Here is a 22465-nt window from a genome sequence, read left to right on the forward strand (position 1 = left end):
GGGTAACCGTTGATGCATTTGATATTATTCGCTGGTTCTTTCCTGTTGTTATTGTCTCTGGATTTAATATAAAAGTGATTTTGTGAATTTTGGAATTAAAATAAAAAAATCACCATATGTCGATTGGTGGATAACATGAATACCCAAAACATTTTTAACTACGCAAGTATTTCGTTTTCTACTCAGTTTGCAATGATTTGTGAATGATCTGTTTTTACCCAAACTTCAAATACATAATACTTTTCTGTTGTTATTGTCTCTAAATTTAATATAATTTTATATGACTTTGTGAATTTTGGAATTAAAAAAAAAATCACCATATGTCATTGGCGTATAACAAGAATATCCACATTTTTTAACTACACAAGTATAACCGGTAAAATACCTTGACCTTATTTCAGTAGGTCAATTCAGTTTAGACAACTACAATAGTACCACATTTGGTCAGTTTTATGCAAATATTGATAAGCATGGAAGCATGGTATCTCACGAGGCTAACGGTTAAATGTCGTCGTTTCTATTCTTGTTATCATTTCACGTTTTCTCCATGTGAGCTCGGTGAAAATTGTTACTTAAGTCTTCACGATTCATTAGTATAAATACAGAAAATGATTGAGTCAATGTACATTGAAATCCTGAATAAAGTTTGTGAAGATGTTCAAATACCTGGCCGCGTTCTTGGTCGTGGAGAGTGTGTTTTGTGGCAACTTGGTGGAAGAGCTTCAGAGTGATGGGGAAACCAGGTTGATAACATTGGTTAAAGCAGCAGGACTCGCTGATGCTATCCTTGGAGGTTAGTGCTGTACTTAATGTACTGAAACATTGATATATATGTTTAATTTAATTGACCAAATGATGTATATGAATAATAACAACAACAATAATAATACATATATCAATACTACAAATATAACAATAATAATAATAACAATAATAATTACAATAATAATGATAATAAAACAACACCAACACACAGAATAATATTATAACAAAGTTTATACATTAAGATTTCAATTTTCTAGGTACCTTTACAATTTTCGCCCCAACAAACGCTGCTTTTGATGCCCTGGGTACTGACGCTGCACTAACAAAAGATACAGCTGCCTTGGCTAACATACTAAAATACCACGTGGTTGTGGGTAAAATTCCAAGCTCAGCAGCCAAGAACGAACTTCAACTGGAAACTTTGGCAGGAACAAAAATTAGATTCAACATTTACGGCCATAACCATGTAAGTTTGCTCTTAGTAGACACTTGTTTTGATTTAGAAAAGACAGTTTGTTGCTGTTTAATTTTGTCTTACTTTATCTGTTTGAAAAGAAGGATTTCAATTTATTAACAAAAGAAAAAATAACACCACGACTTTAGGTATATTAGAAGGCATAATTGAAAATATGAATTAAAATCAGGCTGCTATTGACTTGTTGGGTCAAATTCAGTAATTTTTACAGTTAGATCTTCTACAATTCAAACATATTTATAAATAACGTTGATAGAATTAATCCTAAATGAGTTAAGAGAAAAAACTAAAGCCACTTTATTTTGAAGTATTCTGTTCAATTCCAGGCTGTAACAGTAGAAGGATCTACAATTGTCTCATTTGACATCGGAGCATCAAACGGTGTCATTCATGTTATCAACAAGGTCATGACCCCTCCTTCCGGAAGTATTGTTGATCTTGTTGCCGGAAATAGTGATTTCAGTACATTGCTTGCTCAAATCCAATCTGCTGGATTAGCTTCTGCTTTACAAGGTAAACAATCTTAGATTTGATTTTACCTTTAATATCAATTATAAGGAACCTCTCGGACACATTTTAAAATGATCACGAGTTGTATTGGCAAGTGACATTTGAGCTTTTTCCTTAGATGAAATTGAAACCAACTATTTTTTACCCAATTATTGATGCTTCGATATTTTTTCCCTTATACATATTGTATAGAAGAATGTTTATTTTACATTTTGCTGATTGATTATTTAGTATGCATTTGTAACTCAGTACCATTTCATACCTAGACACACAAAAGCGATTATTAAAAAAGATTGATTTTTTTTTCTACTGAAAAAATAGATATAATTGCTACATTTCAGGCGATGCTTTGACTGTATTTGCTCCAACAAACGCTGCTTTTGCACGTCTTGGTTCAACAGTTCTACGAAGAATTACTAGCAACAAGGGTCTTCTTAAAGGTGAGAAAATTAACGTACTAATTTCACATGTAAATATCATTAATATTATACATGATTACGAATATTACATTCTAATATAATAATTATATAACAAGGGTTTTCATTGGCTCTACTTAAACGCACAATTCTCAATCTACCTGTCGAATGCGATTCACGTATGAATATTGCGATTTTGAAGAATATTTATATATAATATAAATATAATTATTCACATCCAAATTGGCTTATTATAATTCCCTATGAACAAAGAATACTTAATCCTAAGGTAATAAATTCAAAATCTCAAAATCTTTTGTGGTAGGTCTTTGTAAGAGTACCCCGATTGAATGAATGAAAGACAAGTATTACGCTTCACACCTTATACAGATGAATTTCATTAGAATAGAGATTGAAGTTTTGCGGACGTCCACCTGTAGTTTTATTGTCGCAAATTTTCGTTTGCATTGCTCCGCTACTCGTCGCCAAGATAAACTCAATTTACGATAGTAAATCTACAGATGGACATCCACAAAGCTTAAATACAAAAGAGTCATTTCTTAATTCTATGTATAATAGGTTTATTTGCTTTTTGTCAAAATAAAACCAATCTTTCTTTTAATATACACTTTGATGAATTATTAAAGCACAAAAAATGGCGCTTTATAAATGGGAAATGAGGTGCAAGTGTGTTTTTTGTTTTCAGAGATCCTAGAATACCACGTAGTACCCCACACAGAATACTCTGCCGGTCTTTACAACAGAGAATCTCTTAGAACATTAGATAGACACCATGACATAATCAGGCTTCATGTATCTAGTAAGTGTTCCTTATATAGTAATGAATTTGTAGACATGAATGCAATGTTCAAGTAACAATAAACGACCTTTTAAGTACAAGTTCTTTCTGTACTGTGATTATAGTCATAGAGTATTTAACAGCTATTCAGCAGATAAAATCATAAATAATGATGATGATGTTGAGTATAATATATGATGGGTAAAAATAAAATTATCAATCTAAAACGAATAAGTGAAAAAGTGATTAAGTTGCACATGCATATTTAAATTCAAGAAAAAAAATCGAATGATCGAATGCTGAAAAAAGTATGTCAGGTTGTGTGAACGTTAAATTTAGAGGTTATTGCATGAAATAGTACTTACGATTCTGTCATGTTTTCGCACATGCAATTAAAATTACTTTGATCTAAAAAAATTCCTATCCCAATAAGAATAAAAGTTTCATAATATGACCTTTTGATAATATAATTATAAATACCATTCTGCGCAGAAATCATGCTATGGGTGGCGCATCATTTTTATCAATTTGGTCTTTTTTTGCCTCAAATATATTCAATAAATCTGGAAAACAACCGAAAAGCAATTCAAATTTATCTTGATTCATCAGAGACATAGATATTATTTGATTATAAAAGGGGGTATTTCTCTGTCGATTTTTCATAGTGAATTTCAACTAAAATTGCTCTATCAATATCTCAAAAATGCAAACAATTGAAACACCTTGTTTGTGACTTCTGGATTTTATGATGTATGAATACATTACACTGTTCGGTCTGATTTTTGGACAGAGAAGCCCTTTAATCGGCTGCATTTTTCACAATAGTAATTAACGTCAATAATTCTGAATTACAGTACCCACACGTATTTTTTTTTCAGACTCAGGGGTCTCCGTTAATAATGCTCATGTAACAAAAGCTGATATTCCCGCCACTAATGGAGTCGTCCATGTTATTGATCACGTGCTTGTTCCTGCTAGATATTTACTATATCTTGGATTTGGAAAGAAGTAAATACTTTTTAAAGATGTAAAAATGTAAATTTGTACAAATGTTAATAGTGTATATAATACTTTTTATGTGCAATGTTGTTTATTGGAATAAAATTTTGAAATATAATTGGTGTAGTTATGTTGACAGAATGATAACTATTTAATCAAGTGTTAGTTATGAACATAACCGGCTTACTTTCTATTGGAACAGTTCTGATGACAATAAATATACTTCATTGTGTTGGTTGAGGCAATTATTAACCACCAAACGAAAACGTAATGCCCTATTTATCAAGGCAATCGTCGTGTTGTATGTGTTTAATGTTTACAAGTGTTTGAATGGACTTTTTAGCTACATTTCACTTGGTCTCCCCGCAAAAACAATTTTTTTTAATACCTTCTGACATAAATATGAACTGCTTTGCCTCAAGTAGCATTTCCATAAATCGATTGACCATTTTAATTATTTACAAGTGTTGGAAGTAAGTACATGCTTCAACAGAAAAGGCTTTATTAGCTACTTGAAAATAAAACACTTACCGTAATATTAAGTTTCTATGTGTTTCCTATTTGAGCTTTGTATTATTAGAATATGCTAAAACACATAGTATTAAAGTCAAACTAAAGCATAGTTCGGAAACTTTATTGTATCGTATTTTCTTCGCTTCCGACTCTTAGTGCAGAGTCAGTAGTGAACAGTAGTAATTTTGGGCAATAGACAAGACGTGAATAGCGGTTAATGGTAGTTTCCATTGCACGAAAGAGTAACCAAGGGAATCAAGTTTCGAGCAGTAATTAGAACAATACATTCCAAGGATAAAACTAGTCAAGGTAAATAAACACACACACTTTATAGCTGATCTGATCAGAAAGAAAGAATATCGTTTGGCTAGATCCTTCAATCTCAGTTTCCGCTATATAGATGACGTATTATGTTTAAACAATCCTAATTTCGGGGATTTGATACATCGCATCTTGAGATAAAGGATACTACAGACACTGTGAGGTCAGCCTCATATATTGACCTACACTTAGAAATCGATGGTAAAGGAAAACTATTAACCAAACTTTACGACAAACGTGATGACTTTTCGTTCAGAATTGTCAATTTTCCTTTCATCTGTGGCAACATCCCTTCGGCTCCTGCGTATGGAGTGTTCATATCACAACTCATACGTTATGCCAGAGCTTGCCGAAACTACGCAGACTTTTTGTATCGCGCTAGAACTCCAACAAATAGGATTCTGGGACAGGGTTATGTCGCTACAAGATTGAAGTCATCACTACAGAGGTTTTATGGTCGTCATCATGAACTCATGGATCTTTATGGTGTATCCATCAGCACCATGAAAACTGATTCATTCAACGGGTCATACTTTTCCTTTCCTTGTTTGTCTACCCCGGACTTGACTTTTTATGAGCAACTCGGCGGTTGTTTGTAGAAAAGCAGAGGGCGCTTTCCCTACCGGTCCACCTGGTCCATGCTGCCAGTTTTTAGTGGAGTCCGAGTTGCTCATTTGCTTTTGTTACTTTGTATGTATGATTTTAGTTACTGTATGTTCTTTGTTGTGTATGTCTGTTTTCCATGTCTGCTCTTTGTCCCTGGATTACATTCTTTTGATTACCGCTTTAACCTTGGTTCTTTGATTATTCTTACACAACAAATAAATTAAATAATCAAAATAACACAGGTAAAAAGAAACTAAAGACAAAAACAAAAACAAACAAAAACAAAAAAAAACCAACAAAACAAAACAAAACAAAACAACAAAAAAACAACAAAAAACAAAACAAAAAACATCAAAACAACAAAAAAACTCGATGATCATAGAGCTTGGAATATATGCACACAGATCTAGATATCAGTATGTTATCAAAAGTTTCTTTTCCTAGATAATATGTTGCAGGAAATTGTTATGTCAATTATGAGAATCGAGACGAATTTGGTTTTACTCTCTTGAATATATGTATATATATTCCCTCCGTGGGACTCGAACTCGTACCGCTGTGACATCTATGGTAACACCGCCTGCACTAAGTTCAGCGCCCTAGACCACTAGGCCAGCTAGGCTATATAAAAATATAGCTTCTGTATACCATAAAAAAATTAGGCCCAGCCCTTGAAGGTGATACAGATAATGAAGTTCGTTCAAACGTGAAACATCAATACTTCGCCTTACATAACTAATGGATTTGTGTAAACGATATACTTGGCTTTACTCCGTTAACTACTTTTTTATGTCGTTTTTTTTTCGGATTGCTTTACTAACACTTTAAACATGCACAGATATTTAAAACATGCTTATACCTAATTGACCATACAAATATTTAACAGAATCATACGTTATGAAAACATTCTAACACTAATGGGAACACTTATAAATGCATTCCATAAAAGAAAAAAAAAGTTTTATGTGATGAATATTCAATAGTACACGTACTTTAAGTAAAGAAAAACAAAATGTTAATTGAAACATTAAATGTGAAATCTTTGATGAGTGCATATCGTTCTCTTTGATATACAATCTACATTGTTTTTGTCTCAAAAGTGCAACAATTGAGTGACAAACTGAAACTGGTTGTATGGCGTTTATTAACTTTATGCATATAGGGTAACCGTTGATGCATTTGATATTATTCGCTGGTACTTTCCTGTTGTTATTGTCTCTGGATTTAATATAAAAGTGATTTTGTGAATTTTGGAATTAAAATAAAAAAAAATCACCATATCTCGATTGGTGGATAACATGAATACCCAAAACATTTTTAACTTCGCAAGTATTTCGTTTTCTACTCACTTTGCAATGATTTGTGAATGATCTGTTTTTACCCAAACTTCAAATACATAATACTTTTCTGTTGTTATTGTCTCTAAATTTAATATAATTTTATATGACTTTGTGAATTTTGGAATTAAAAAAATAATCACCATATGTTATTAGCGTATAACAAGAATATCCTCATTTTTTAACTACACAAGTATAACCGGTAAAATACCTTGACCTTATTTCAGTAGGTCAATTCAGTTTAGACAACTACAATAGTACCATATTTGGTCAGTTTTATGCAAATATTGATAAGCATGGAAGCATGGTATCTCACGAGGCTAACGGTTAAATGTCGTCGTTTCTATTCTTGTTATCATTTCACGTTTTCTCCATGTGAGCTCGGTGAGAATTGTTACATAAGTCTTCACGATTCATTAGTATAAATACAGAAAATGATTGAGTCAATGTACATTGAAATCCTGAATAAAGTTTGTGAAGATGTTCAAATACCTGGCCGCGTTCTTGGTCGTGGAGAGTGTGTTTTGTGGCAACTTGGTGGAAGAGCTTCAGAGTGATGGAGAAACCAGGTTGATAACATTGGTTAAAGCAGCAGGACTCGCTGATGCTATCCTTGGAGGTTAGTGCTGTACTTAATGTATTGAAACATTGATATATATGTTTAATTTAATTGACCAAATGATGTATATGAATAATAACAACAACAATAATAATACATATATCAATACTAAAAATATAACAATAATAATAATAACAATAATAATTACAATAATAATGATAATAAAACAACACCAACACACAGAATAATATTATAACAAAGTTTATACATTAAGATTTCAATTTTCTAGGTACCTTTACAATTTTCGCCCCAACAAACGCTGCTTTTGATGCCCTGGGTACTGACGCTGCACTAACAAAAGATACAGCTGCCTTGGCTAACATACTAAAATACCACGTGGTTGTGGGTAAAATTCCAAGCTCAGCAGCCAAGAACGAACTTCAACTGGAAACTTTGGCAGGAACAAAAATTAGATTCAACATTTACGGCCATAACCATGTAAGTTTGCTCTTAGTAGACACTTGTTTTGATTTAGAAAAGACAGTTTGTTGCTGTTTAATTTTGTCTTACTTTATCTGTTTGAAAAGAAGGATTTCAATTTATTAACAAAAGAAAAAATAACACCACGACTTTAGGTATATTAGAAGGCATAATTGAAAATATGAATTAAAATCAGGCTGCTATTGACTCGTTGGGTCAAATTCAGTAATTTTTACAGTTAGATCTTCTACAATTCAAACATATTTATAAATAACGTTGATAGAATTAATCCTAAATGAGTTAAGAGAAAAAACTAAAGCCACTTTATTTTGAAGTATTCTGTTCAATTCCAGGCTGTAACAGTAGAAGGATCTACAATTGTCTCATTTGACATCGGAGCATCAAACGGTGTCATTCATGTTATCAACAAGGTCATGACCCCTCCTTCCGGAAGTATTGTTGATCTTGTTGCCGGAAATAGTGATTTCAGTACATTGCTTGCTCAAGTCCAATCTGCTGGATTAGCTTCTGCTTTACAAGGTAAACAATCTTAGATTTGATTTTACCTTTAATATCAATTATAAGGAACCTCTCGGACACATTTTAAAATGATCAAGAGTTGTATTGGCAAGTGACATTTGAGCTTTTTCCTTAGATGAAATTGAAACCAACTATTTTTTACCCAATTATTAATGCTTCGATATTTTTTTCCCTTATACATATTGTATAGAAGAATGTTTATTTTACATTTTGCTGATTGATTATTAAGTATGCATTTGTAACTCAGTAGCATTTCATACCTAGACACACAAAAGCGATTATTAAAAAAGATTGATTTTTTTTTCTACTGAAAAAATAGATATAATTGCTACATTTCAGGCGATGCTTTGACTGTATTTGCTCCAACAAACGCTGCTTTTGCACGTCTTGGCTCAACAGTTCTACGAAGAATTACTAGCAACAAGGGTCTTCTTAAAGGTGAGAAAATTAACGTACTAATTTCACATGTAAATATCATTAATATTATACATGATTACGAATGTTACATTCTAATGTAATAATTATATAACAAGGGTTTTCATTGGCTCTACTTAAACGCACAATTCTCAATCTACCTGTCGAACGCAATTCACGTATGAATATTGCGATTTTGAAGAATATTTATATATAATATAAATATAATTATTCACATCCAAATTGGCTTATTATAATTCCCTATGAACAAAGAATACTTAATCCTAAGGTAATAAATTCAAAATCTCAAAATCTTTTGTGGTAGGTCTTTGTAAGAGTACCCCGATTGAATGAATGAAAGACAAGTATTACGCTTCACACCTCATACAGATGAATTTCATTAGAATAGAGATTGAAGCTTTGCGGACGTCCACCTGTAGTTTTATTGTCGCAAATTTTCGTTTGCATTGCTCCGCTACTCGTCGCCAAGATAAACTCAATTTACGATAGTAAATCTACAGATGGACATCCACAAAGCTTAAATACAAAAGAGTCATTTCTTAATTCTATGTATAATAGGTTTATTTGCTTTTTGTCAAAATAAAACCAAGCTTTCTTTTAATATACACTTTGATGAATTATTAAAGCACAAAAAATGGCGCTTTATAAATGGGAAATGAGGTGCAAGTGTGTTTTTTGTTTTCAGAGATCCTAGAATACCACGTAGTACCCCACACAGAATACTCTGCCGGTCTTTACAACAGAGAATCTCTTAGAACATTAGATAGACACCATGACATAATCAGGCTTCATGTATCTAGTAAGTGTTCCTTATATAGTAATGAATTTGTAGACATGAATGCAATGTTCAAGTAACAATAAACGACCTTTTAAGTACAAGTTCTTTCTGTACTGTGATTATAGTCATAGAGTATTTAACAGCTATTCAGCAGATAAAATCATAAATAATGATGATGATGTTGAGTATAATATAAGATGGGTAAAAATAAAATTATCAATCTAAAACGAATAAGTGAAAAAGTGATTAAGTTGCACATGCATATTTAAATTCAAGAAAAAAAATCGAATGATCGAATGCTGAAAAAAGTATGTCAGGTTGTGTGAACGTTAAATTTAGAGGTTATTGCATGAAATAGTACTTACGATTCTGTCATGTTTTCGCACATGCAATTAAAATTACTTTGATCTAAAAAAATTCCTATCCCAATAAGAATAAAAGTTTCATAATATGACCTTTTGATAATATAATTATAAATACCATTCTGCGCAGAAATCATGCTATGGGTGGCGCATCATTTTTATCAATTTGGTCTTTTTTTGCCTCAAATATATTCAATAAATCTGGAAAACAACCGAAAAGCAATTCAAATTTATCTTGATTCATCAGAGACATAGATATTATTTGATTATAAAAGGGGGTATTTCTCTGTCGATTTTTCATAGTGAATTTCAACTTAAATTGCCCTATCAATATCTCAAAAATGCAAACAATTGAAACACCTTGTTTGTGACTTCTGGATTTTATGATGTATGAATACATTACACTGTTCGGTCTGATTTTTGGACAGAGAAGTCCTTTAATCGGCTGCATTTTTCACAATAGTAATTAACGTCAATAATTCTGAATTACAGTACCCACACGTATTTTTTTTCAGACTCAGGGGTCTCCGTTAATAATGCTCATGTAACAAAAGCTGATATTCCCGCCACTAATGGAGTCGTCCATGTTATTGATCACGTGCTTGTTCCTGCTAGATATTTACTATATCTTGGATTTGGAAAGAAGTAAATACTTTTTAAAGATGTAAAAATGTAAATTTGTACAAATGTTAATAGTGTATATAATACTTTTTATGTGCAATGTTGTTTATTGGAATAAAATTTTGAAATATAATTGGTGTAGTTATGTTGACAGAATGATAACTTTTTAATCAAGTGTTAGTTATGAACATAACCGGCTTACTTTCTATTGGAACAGTTCTGATGACAATAAATATACTTCATTGTGTTGGTTGAGGCAATTATTAACCACCAAACGAAAACGTAATGCCCTATTTATCAAGGCAATCGTCGTGTTGTATGTGTTTAATGTTTACAAGTGTTTGAATGGACTTTTTAGCTACATTTCACTTGGTCTCCCCGCAAAAACAATTTTTTTTAATACCTTCTGACATAAATATGAACTGCTTTGCCTCAAGTAGCATTTCCATAAATCGATTGACCATTTTAATTATTTACAAGTGTTGGAAGTAAGTACATGCTTCAACAGAAAAGGCTTTATTAGCTACTTGAAAATAAAACACTTACCGTAATATTAAGTTTCTATGTGTTTCCTATTTGAGCTTTGTATTATTAGAATATGCTAAAACACATAGTATTAAAGTCAAACTAAAGCATAGTTCGGAAACTTTATTGTATCGTATTTTCTTCGCTTCCGACTCTTAGTGCAGAGTCAGTAGTGAACAGTAGTAATTTTGGGCAATAGACAAGACGTGAATAGCGGTTAATGGTAGTTTCCATTGCACGAAAGAGTAACCAAGGGAATCAAGTTTCGAGCAGTAATTAGAACAATACATTCCAAGGATAAAACTAGTCAAGGTAAATAAACACACACACGTTATAGCTGATCTGATCAGAAAGAAAGAATATCGTTTGGCTAGATCCTTCAATCTCAGTTTCCGCTATATAGATGACGTATTATGTTTAAACAATCCTAATTTCGGGGATTTGATACATCGCATCTTGAGATAAAGGATACTACAGACACTGTGAGGTCAGCCTCATATATTGACCTACACTTAGAAATCGATGGTAAAGGAAAACTATTGACCAAACTTTACGACAAACGTGATGACTTTTCGTTCAGAACCTTTCATCTGTGGCAACATCCCTTCGGCTCCTGCGTATGGAGTGTTCATACCACAACTCATACGTTATGCCAGAGCTTGCCGAAACTACGCAGACTTTTTGTATCGCGCTAGAACTCTAACAAATAGGATTCTGGGACAGGGTTATGTCGCTACAAGATTGAAGTCATCACTACAGAGGTTTTATGGTCGTCATCATGAACTCATGGATCTTTATGGTGTATCCATCAGCACCATGAAAACTGATTCATTCAACGGGTCATACTTTTCCTTTCCTTGTTTGTCTACCCCGGACTTGACTTTTTATGAGCAACTCGGCGGTTGTTTGTAGAAAAGCAGAGGGCGCTTACCCTACCGGTCCACCTGGTCCATGCTGCCAGTTTTTAGTGGAGTCCGAGTTGCTCATTTGCTTTTGTTACTTTGTATGTATGATTTTAGTTACTGTATGTTCTTTGTTGTGTATGTCTGTTTTCCATGTCTGCTCTTTGTCCCTGGATTACATTCTTTTGATTACCGCTTTAACCTTGGTTCTTTGATTATTCTTACACAACAAATAAATTAAATAATCAAAATAACACAGGTAAAAAGAAACTAAAGACAAAAACAAAAACAAACAAAAACAAAAAACCCCAACAAAACAAAACAAAACAAAACAAACAAAAACAACAAAAAACAAAACAAAAAACATAAAAACAACAAAAAAACTTGATCATAGAGCTTGGAATATATGCACACAGATCTAGATATCAGTATGTTATCAAAAGTTTCTTTTCCTAGATAATATGTTGCAGGAAATTGTTATGTCAATTATGAGAATCGAGACGAATTTGGTTTTACTCTCTTGAATATATGTATATATATTCCCTCCGTGGGACTCGAACTCGTACCGCTGTGACATCTATGGTAACACCGCCTGCACTAAGTTCAGCGCCCTAGACCACTAGGCCAGCTAGGCTATATAAAAATATAGCTTCTGTATACCATAAAAAAATTAGGCCCAGCCCTTGAAGGTGATACAGATAATGAAGTTCGTTCAAACGTGAAACATCAATACTTCGCCTTACATAACTAATGGATTTGTGTAAACGATATACTTGGCTTTACTCCGTTAACTACTTTTTTATGTCGTTTTTTTTCGGATTGCTTTACTAACACTTTAAACATGCACAGATATTTAAAACATGCTTATACCTAATTGACCATACAAATATTTAACAGAATCATACGTTATGAAAACATTCTAACACTAATGGGAACACTTATAAATGCATTCCATAAAAGAAAAAAAAGTTTTATGTGATGAATATTCAATAGTACACGTACTTTAAGTAAAGAAAAACAAAATGTTAATTGAAACTTTAAATGTGAAATCTTTGATGAGTGCATATCGTTCTCTTTGATATACAATCTACATTGTTTTTGTCTCAAAAGTGCAACAATTGAGTGACAAACTAAAACTGTTTGTATGGCGTTTATTAACTTTATGCATATAGGGTAACCGTTGATGCATTTGATATTATTCGCTGGTACTTTCCTGTTGTTATTGTCTCTGAATTTAATATAAAAGTGATTTTGTGAATTTTGGAATTAAAATTAAAAAAAAATCAACATATGTCGATTGGTGGATAACAAGAATACCCAAAACATTTTTAACTACGCAAGTATTTCGTTTTCTACTCACTTTGCAATGATTTGTGCATGATCTGTTTTTACCCACACTTCAAATACATATAATACAAAGATACAAAACCGTACATCAATTATCTCCTTCACAAACAGTGCTCTATAAGGAAATAACCGTTAAAATACCTTAGCCCTATTTCAGTAGGTCAATTCAGTTTAGACAACTACAATAGAACCAGATTTGGTCAGTTGTATGCAAATAATGATAAGCATGAAAGCATGGTATATCACGCCACCACTTTAGGTATATTAGAAGGCATCATTAAAAATATGAATTAAAATCAGGCTGCTATTGACTCGTTGGGTCAAATTCAGTAATCTTTACAGTTAGATCTTCTATAATTCAAACATATTTATAAATAACGTTGATAGAATTAATCCTAAATGAGTTAAGAGAAAAAACTGAAGCCACTTTATTTTGAAGTATTCTGTTCAATTCCAGGCTGTAACAGTAGAAGGATCTACAATTGTCTCATTTGACATCGGAGCATCAAACGGTGTCATTCATGTTATCAACAAGGTCATGACCCCTCCTTCCGGAAGTATAGTTGATCTTGTTGCCGGAAATAGTGATTTCAGTACATTGCTTGCTCAAGTCCAATCTGCTGGATTAGCTTCTGCTTTACAAGGTAAAAAATCTTAGATTTGATTTTACCTTTAATATCAATTATAAGGAACCTCTCGGGAACATTTTAAAATGATCACGAGTTGTATTCTCTTCGGTATTTTTTGCCCTATACATATTGTATATAGGAATGTTTATTTTACTTTTTGCTGATTGATTATTTAGTATGCATTTGTAGCTCAGTAGCATTTCATATCTAGATACGCAATGCCGATTATAAAAAAAATGATTTTTTTCTACTGATAAAATTGATATAATCGCTACATTTCAGGCGATGCTTTGACTGTATTTGCTCCAACAAACGCTGCTTTTGCACGTCTTGGTTCAACAGTTTTACGAAGAATCACTAGCAACAAGGGTCTTCTTAAAGGTGAGAAAATTAACGTACTGGATTCACATGTAAATATCATTAATATTATACATGATTACGAATATTACATTCCAATGTAATAATTATATAACAAGGGTTTTCATTGGCTCTACTTAAACGCACAATTCTCAATCTACCTGTCGAATGCGATTCACAAATTATGCGCGTATGAATATTCGGTAACGATAATTTGAATTACAATAAAAATGGCAGATCTACTAATTGACAAGACGATAATGACGATTTTGAAGAATATTTATATATAGTATAAATATAATTATTCACATCCAAATTGGCTTATTATAATTCCCTATGAACAAAGAATACTTAATCCTAAGGTAATAAATTCAAAATCTCAAAATCGTTTGTGGTAGGTCTTTGTAAGAGTACCCCGATTGAATGAATGAAAGACAAGTATTACGCTTCACACCTCATACAGATGAATTTCATTAGAATAGAGATTGAAGCTTTGCGGACGGCCACCTGTAGTTTTATTGTCGCAAATTTTCGTTTGCATTGCTCCGCTACTCATGGCCAAGATAAACTCAATTTACGATAGCAAAACTACAGATGGACATCCACAAAGCTTAAATACAAAAGAGTCATTTCGTAATTCTATGTATATTAGGTTTATTTGTTTTTTGTCAAAATAAAACCAAGCTTTCTTTTAATACACACTTTGATGAATTTTTAAAGCACGAAAAATGGCGTTTTATACATGGGAAATGAGGTGCAAGTTTGCATTTTTTGTTTTCAGAGATCCTAGAATACCACGTAGTACCCCACACAGAATACTCAGCCGGTCTTTACAACAGAGAATCTCTTAGAACATTAGATAGACACCATGACGTAATCAGGCTTCATGTATCTAGTAAGTGTTCCTTATATATTAATGAATTTGTAGACATGAATGCAATGTTCAAGTAACAATAAACGACTTTTTAAGTACAACTACTTTCTGTACTGTGATTATCGTCATAAAGTATTTAACAGCTATTCAGTAGAAAAAATTATAAATAATGATGATGATGATGATGATGATGAGTATAATATATGATGGTCAAAAATATTAAAAACTATTAATCTAAAACAAGTAGCACATGCATATTTAAATTGAAGAAAAAAAATACATTTGATCGAATGCTTAAAAAAGTATGACAAGTTGTTTGAACGTTAAATTTAGAGGTTACTGCTTGAAATAGTACTTACGATTCTGTCATTTTTTCGCAAATGCGATTTAAATTTCTTTGATCTAAGAAAATTCCTATCCCAATAAGAATAAAAGTTTCATAATGTGACCTTTTGATAATATAATTATAGATACCATTGTGCATAGAAATCGTGCTATGGGTGGCGCATCGTTTTTTATCAATTTGGTCTTTTTTTGTCTCAAATATATTCATTAAATCTGGAAAACAACCGAAAAGCAATTCAAATTTATCTCGACTCATTAGAGACATAGAGATTATTTGATTATAAAGTGGGTATTTCTCTGTTGATTTGTCATAGTGAATTTCAACTAAAATTGCCTTATCAGTATCAGTATCAAGAAAAATTCAAACAGTGCGAACACTTTGTTTTTGATTTCTGGATTTTATGAGGTATGAATACATTACACTTTTTTGTCTGATTCTTGGACAGAGAAGTCCTTTAATCGGCTGCATTTTTCACAATTGTAATACATGGCAATAATCCTGAATTACAGTACCCACACGTATTTGTTTTCAGACTCAGGAATCTCCGTTAATAATGCTCATGTAACAAAAGCTGATATTCCCGCCACTAATGGAGTCGTCCATGTTATTGATCACGTGCTTGTTCCTGCTAGATATTTACTATATCTTGGATTTGGAAAGAAGTAAATACTTTTTAAGATGTAAAAATGTAAATTTGTACAAATGTTTATAGTGTATACAATACTTTTTATGTGCAATGTTGTTTTTTTTTTTTTGAATAAAATTTTGAAATATAATTGGTGTAGTTGGTGGGACTATGTCGACCCCTGGTGGCAATGGTCGTGTTTTTTGCTGGGTCTTGAAAATTTGTTAATTGGATTAGTTTTAAAACACTATGGAGTAAGATTCTGTGTAAATATGTTGACAAAACAACATGCTGCAGGAATACATACTTTTATCTGGTGTTTTGCACCAGGTTTTGACGTTTATATGATTATTATGTGTTGATCTGCTGTGATCTCTTGTATTGGACTGATTACAGTTCACGTCCATAATGGGCGATGTAAACAGAGACCTATCTATTCACTTCTCAACGAAGTTTTTTAATGGCTTAAACCATACAGAGGTACTTAACGCAATTGAATCTGTGGTTCCTAGACAAAATATTAATGCTATACAGCTACAGAAAAATTGTGTTGTTTCTTTAAATGAGAAAAGTCAAAAGGATATACTAATGTCCGTCGGACTTAAAATTCGAGACAGGTCAGTCAGTTTTGTTCATGTAGATAGCCAGTTAACGAATGTTACAATTAAAGACATTCCCTACGAAATTAGTGACATATTCGTTACAACTAACATGACTAGATATGGGCAGGTTGTTGAAGGTTCTATTAAGCGAGGCTATATCAAAGACACTAACATTAAAAATGGTACGAGATATTTACAACTCCTCAATTGTGTACCTGTTCTGCCTAACAAAGTGCTATTTGGTAAGCATGAAGTCAGGCTTTTTGCTGACAATAACAGAACCGCCTGTAAATTCTGTAATGGTACTGACCACCCCTCTTTTAAGTGTAAAGACAAACCCATTAGACAGCGTGAGTGCTATAGCGAAAGACTGTTTCGAAGAGGTTGTCTGCAATTATTGCAAGTTGCCTGGTCACATTAATCGTGATTGTGTAAAGTCTCGGGATGATAAAAAAACGAGAAATGGGGGAATATGCTGCCGAAATTATTGAAGGTAGGCAAAGCATGGCCCAGACGCTACAGGACGATGATGAGTCAATTGCCGAACTTAATTCTAGATTCGAAACATCAAATGGTAAAACTATGCTTTTGGGTGCCTCAAATTGTAAACGACTGGGTGATTTCAGTCCTGACGTTTTAAACGCTTCAGTATCAGGTGCATTGTTTGAGAAAATTGATGATTTGCTTGAACATGTGACCCCTTTGGTTGAAGAAACCAACTGTTGTGTTAAGAATGTCATAGTGTGTCTTGGCACCAATGATATCACCCAAAACAGGAATGTTCCAGATGAGGTGAATTTAAGTGTGACACGTGCCCTTGGCTGTATTAAGACAAAATTTCCTGAAACTCGAGTAGGCCTGTGTACAGTACTTCCCCGTAAAGGCAAAGGTCAGCACATTATAAAACTTAATGACACAACCAAAGCTGTTAACAGCTTTCTTACTAAGCTTAGTAAAAGAGACAAATCTGTATCTTTAATTGATATATATAGTGTTTTCATTGACAATGGTAATACACCTAGGTCTTTATATGATGTTAATGATCCCAGTGGTGTACACATTAGTGGTAAAGGTGTAGACAAAATTATTGATCAAATGACTTCTTTTATGTCAAACTCTCAGTCATGGATTGAAGCAATTGTACACACACCAGCCATGCGTAATAAACGCAATCTTAGCGCCACCACTACTCCGTCGTCTGCTGAAAAGCAAGGTAAACAGCAAACGCATAGCTAGGCCAAACTCCGTAACAGGAGTGATTTGTCAAGAGTTAAAAATTTAACTGAAAATCTGAACTTTGTATACTTAAATGTTTGTGGATTGAGGTCTAAATTATTGTTACCTGAATTTCAGGAACTAATTATCAAGAATGACGTACTGATATTTTTGGAATCTAAGACTGATAATTTTGATGTACTTGAAATGCCTGAAGGGTATAGTTATTTCGCAAAACACAGATCGAAATGTGATAAGAAATCTGGTGGTATAATTATTTGTTACAAGAAAGAATTTGAACATTTTTTCAAATTTCCAAATTCTAGTTCTGAATTTGTACAGTGGCTTATTATTGACCAAAAATTGTTTGATTTTGATAAAAGTCTGCTTATTGGGTGTATGTATTTACCACCAGAAAATACAAGGTATACAAGTTATGAAGCATTAAACGAGGTTGAAACAGAAATGATAGATATGTGTAATAGATTTAATTGTTTACCTACAATTGTTGGTGATATGAATGCAAGAACGAAATTATTGGACGATGTTGTTATTCCTGATGACAGTCTCTTTGAAAATTTAGAAGATTTTGATGATGAAAATTTGATGTTGTATCTCTATGATTTTCATAAATTATTAGAAAACAGTGTACTTTTAAAGCGGTCTTCAAGGGATAACTCAGCGCCCAATAAATACGGGTATAAACTTATAGATTTTTGTAAACGCAACAATTTATATATGTGTAATAGTAGATTACCTGGAAATGATTATATGAAAGGTTTAACTACATGTAATAATGTGTCCTTAGTTGATTATTTACTTTTGTCGTCTAAAATATTCCCTTTGATAAAAGAATTCAATATACTTGATTTTAATCCCTTGTTTTCAGACGTTCATTGTGGTTTGTATTTTTGTGTTCATGCTTCGGCGAACATTTTTACTACGCATTCCAATGATAATTGTAGTAATCCACCCACGCATGTGCAGTGGTGTCCAGACAGGGCAGACCAGTTGATCGAGTCAATATTCAGTGTCGTCACACAATTAGATCAAATATCGTCATTGCTGTCTGGGGAATTTAATCCGGGTCAAGGTGATGACGCAAAAATACGCATAAATAGTGCTGTTGACAAAATTTGCGATCTTTTTAAAAGTACCGCTGAGAAAGTATTTACATTCCGTAGAAGTTCAGCTATAAAAAGAAAATATTCGGGTCAAGTTTGGTTCATTGCAGCATGTAAAGAAAAACGAAAAGTATTTCACAGGGCAAAGAATAGGTATAGCTTTATAAAAAGTAAAGAAAACCGGGATGATATGAAGATTTCAGGGAAGGCATATAAGGCTGAACTAAAAGTTTCAGAGATTTTCAACATAAACTAGAATCTGATTTACAGGATTTGTCGAAAAAAGATTCTAAGAAATTTTGGAAAATTCTGAAACGATTAGATAAAGGGGGTCTAAGAATGATGTAAATATCACAGTTGAACAGTTGTATGAATATTTCAAATCGCTAAATAAGAGCGATGACGCAGAGGAAGACAATATTGAAGATTTATTAGACAATATAGAGAATAACGATATCATTGATATTTTAGATAGGGAAACCTCAGAAGACAAAATTTTGTCGGCAGTGAAAAATTTATGCAATGGTAAAGTTCCCGGGGACGATGAAGTAGTTAATGAATTTATAAAAAGCACGGTACATCAATTCCTGCCTATTTATATGAAACTTTTCAATCTGGTGCTTAATGCGGGGATTATTCCAAACTCTTGGTTAACAGGGATATTTAAACCATTGTACAAAAACAAGGGAGACCCAAGCAATTTAGATAATTACCGTGCAATTTGTCTTACGTCAAATCTGGGAAAAGTGTTTAACCTCTATTCTTAATTCGAGACTTAATAAATTGTCAGATGAGATTGGGATTGTTATTGATGCCCAGGGTGGATTCCGAAAGGGTTATTCTGTTCAGGATAGTATATTCGTCATGCATGCTTTAATTTCATTATATTTGAATTGGGGTAAAAATTATTTTGTGCCTTCGTAGATTTTAGAAAGGCATTTGACACTGTGTGGAGGGTCGGACTTCGGCGAAAACTTGTAAAAAATAATATTGGTGGGAAAATGTTTAATGTTATATTGAATATGTACACTGATATTAAGTCTTGTGTTAAGAGTGGGGAATTAATCACTGAATTCTTTCCTTGTGAAATTGGTGTAAGGCAGGGAGAAAAGTTATCTCCCTTTCTCTTTGTCTTATACCTTAATGACTTGGAAGAATATTTGTCTGAAAACTCTTGTCTGTGGATGGTTTAAAAATGTTGAGTGAAAAGGTTATGGACAACCTTAATATATATATAAAGTTGTTTATTCTTTTATACGCCGACGATACTGTTATTTTTGCGGAGTCGGCACCAGAGTTACAAAAGGCATTTTCTGTCTTTGAAAAACATTGTACTGATTGTAAATGATCTAACACCCAGTATACGTTTACAGAACTGAAGATGTAATTTTTCAACATAAGCCTTATTTTCAAACCCCCAAATTTCCGAAGAGTATGTCAAAATAGGAACAACCAATACATCAAACAATTTTAATTGCAGATCAATCGGAATGGAAATATTTTGAATCTTTTTATAAAGTGCATAAAGAGCTTTCTGAGCTTGATCAACCAATTTTTTCCGTGCCGGGACAAAATTTCCAGTGTAATCAAATAAAAGACCCAAGTAAACATAGGAGTCTTTTATTTCTATATTTTCTTTAAACAATTTAAAAGAAACATGTTGTTGTGATTTCCTTTTAGAGAAGATAACAACCTTTGTTTTTGCTACTTTACACCAAACTTTATGGTTTATGGGGAACTTGGAAGATTTCCACTTGAACTGCAGATCAAACTGAAAATGGTTGGATTTTGGCATAAATTAGCTTCTAGTGAAAATTATCTGTCTGGCAAATTATACAAATTATTATTCTACATGTGCGAACATGGTGAATATAATTTTAAGTGGATTAACTATTTAAAATCTATATTTGATAACTATGGACTTAGTGAAATATAAAATATTCAAGAGAATGTTGGTGGTAATCTTATGAAAATTAACGTGAAGCAGCGTCTTCAAGACCAGTTTATTCAAAAATGGTTTACTGATATGAACAACTCGTCTAGAGGTGAATATTATTCTAATTTTAAATATGAATTTCAATTGGAGCCTTATCTTCTAAGTTGAGTTACCGGATAATTTTTTGTAGATTAAGGGTATGTAATATAAAGTTTACCATTGAAACGGGGAGGTGGAGGAATATCCCAAGGGAAGATAGAATATGTAGAATTTGTGGAACTGGTCTTGGGGACGAATATCATTATTTTTGTGAGTGTAATAATAATGTAGTTCTAGACTTAAGAAGAAAGTTTATACCATCATATTATACGAGGTATCCAAGTAGAGAAAAAATGTATGGCTTGATAAAATTTCGCAATATAAAGGTATTAGTAAATGTGTCGATATTCATGCAAAAACTGCAAAAGATGTTTAATTAGATATGCTATTTGTACGCAATATTATTGTGAAAATAATGTCTTGATAACTTTATGTGGAGATATTTTGTTTTTATATGTATGTACGTTATATTTATATATACATTTATATACTCCTGTTACGCAGTACTCTGCGGCTGAGTTTTTTTTTTCTAATAAACAGTAAACAGTTATGTTTACAGAATGATAACTATTAAATTAAGTGTTAGTTATAAATATAATCGGCTTACTTTCATTTGAAAGGTTTGTTATTTTTACAGTTATAATTTAAAAGAGTAAATAATCAATGAACAATTTAGCATTGATAAGATGTTAAACAAACAAATAAATCAAAAAACAAAAAAACAAAAGCAGAAAAAAAACAAACAAAAATCAAACAAAAAAAACCCCGAAAAATCAACAAAAAAATAATTAAATAAAAACAATAAAAAAACAAAACAAAACAAAACAAAACAAAAAAAACAAAACAAAACAAAACAAAAACCCCAAAACCTCAAATACCCTACAAAATTAAATTAACCCCCCCCCCGAAAAAAAAACAGCAACAAAAAAAAAAGAAAAAAAAAGAAAAGAAACCAAACATACAAACATACAATGTACTTTCTCATTCTGCTGTTTGATGGTTGGTTGTAAATTGCAATTCTAGAATGCATTTTTTTCTCTTGATAAGTTTTAATCCTGAAACACCAACATTCTTATATAGTTTTTTCGTCCTTGTTACTCTTTCTATTGGAACAGTTCTGATGACAATAAATATACTTCATTGTGCTGGTTGAGGCAATTAAGTTTCACCAAACGAAAACGTAATGCCCTACTAATCAAGGAAATCGTCGTGTTGTATTTGATTAATGTTTACCAGTGTTTGAATGGACTTTTTAGCTACATTTCACTTGGTCTCCCCGCGAAAACAATTTTATTTTTGAATTCTTTTGACATAAATATGAACTGCTTTGCGTCAAGTAGTATTTTCATAAATCGATTGACCATTTTA

The 22465-nt window shown here is 32.4% G+C and overlaps 2 protein-coding genes across 2 annotated transcripts; both read left to right on the forward strand.

Annotated features, from left to right (window-relative positions):
• The first annotated feature begins 654 nt into the window (after nucleotides 1-654).
• On the forward strand, nucleotides 655-3980 carry LOC148610685 (transforming growth factor-beta-induced protein ig-h3-like). Its single transcript, XM_088541636.1, has 6 exons — nucleotides 655-793; nucleotides 1023-1231; nucleotides 1567-1753; nucleotides 2092-2190; nucleotides 2873-2986; nucleotides 3844-3980. Exons 1-6 carry the CDS (start codon nucleotides 655-657, stop codon nucleotides 3975-3977), a joined length of 882 nt encoding a protein of 293 aa, XP_088397762.1. The 3' UTR covers nucleotides 3978-3980.
• Nucleotides 3981-7221: 3241 nt separating this feature from the next.
• Nucleotides 7222-10547, forward strand: LOC148610686 (transforming growth factor-beta-induced protein ig-h3-like). The gene is made up of 6 exons (XM_088541637.1): nucleotides 7222-7360; nucleotides 7590-7798; nucleotides 8134-8320; nucleotides 8660-8758; nucleotides 9441-9554; nucleotides 10411-10547. Exons 1-6 carry the CDS (start codon nucleotides 7222-7224, stop codon nucleotides 10542-10544), a joined length of 882 nt encoding a protein of 293 aa, XP_088397763.1. The 3' UTR covers nucleotides 10545-10547.
• The last annotated feature ends 11918 nt before the right edge of the window (nucleotides 10548-22465 follow it).

The sequence above is a fragment of the Perna viridis genome, chromosome 8, assembly GCF_037379345.1.
Source record: "Perna viridis isolate PV_CMFRI_1.1 ecotype Kerala chromosome 8, ASM3737934v1, whole genome shotgun sequence".
NCBI lineage: Eukaryota > Metazoa > Mollusca > Bivalvia > Mytilida > Mytilidae > Perna > Perna viridis.

Bases quoted from the DNA above. Each gene is read 5' to 3' on its own strand.
- LOC148610685 (XM_088541636.1), top strand. From the start codon at position 655: ATGTTCAAATACCTGGCCGCGTTCTTGGTCGTGGAGAGTGTGTTTTGT. The intron at 794-1,022 runs GTTAGTGCTGTA...TCAATTTTCTAG, and splicing joins CGCTGATGCTATCCTTGGAG to GTACCTTTACAATTTTCGCC. The intron at 1,754-2,091 runs GTAAACAATCTT...GCTACATTTCAG, and splicing joins ATTAGCTTCTGCTTTACAAG to GCGATGCTTTGACTGTATTT.
- LOC148610686 (XM_088541637.1), top strand. From the start codon at position 7,222: ATGTTCAAATACCTGGCCGCGTTCTTGGTCGTGGAGAGTGTGTTTTGT. The intron at 8,321-8,659 runs GTAAACAATCTT...GCTACATTTCAG, and splicing joins ATTAGCTTCTGCTTTACAAG to GCGATGCTTTGACTGTATTT. The intron at 9,555-10,410 runs GTAAGTGTTCCT...ATTTTTTTTCAG, and splicing joins AATCAGGCTTCATGTATCTA to ACTCAGGGGTCTCCGTTAAT.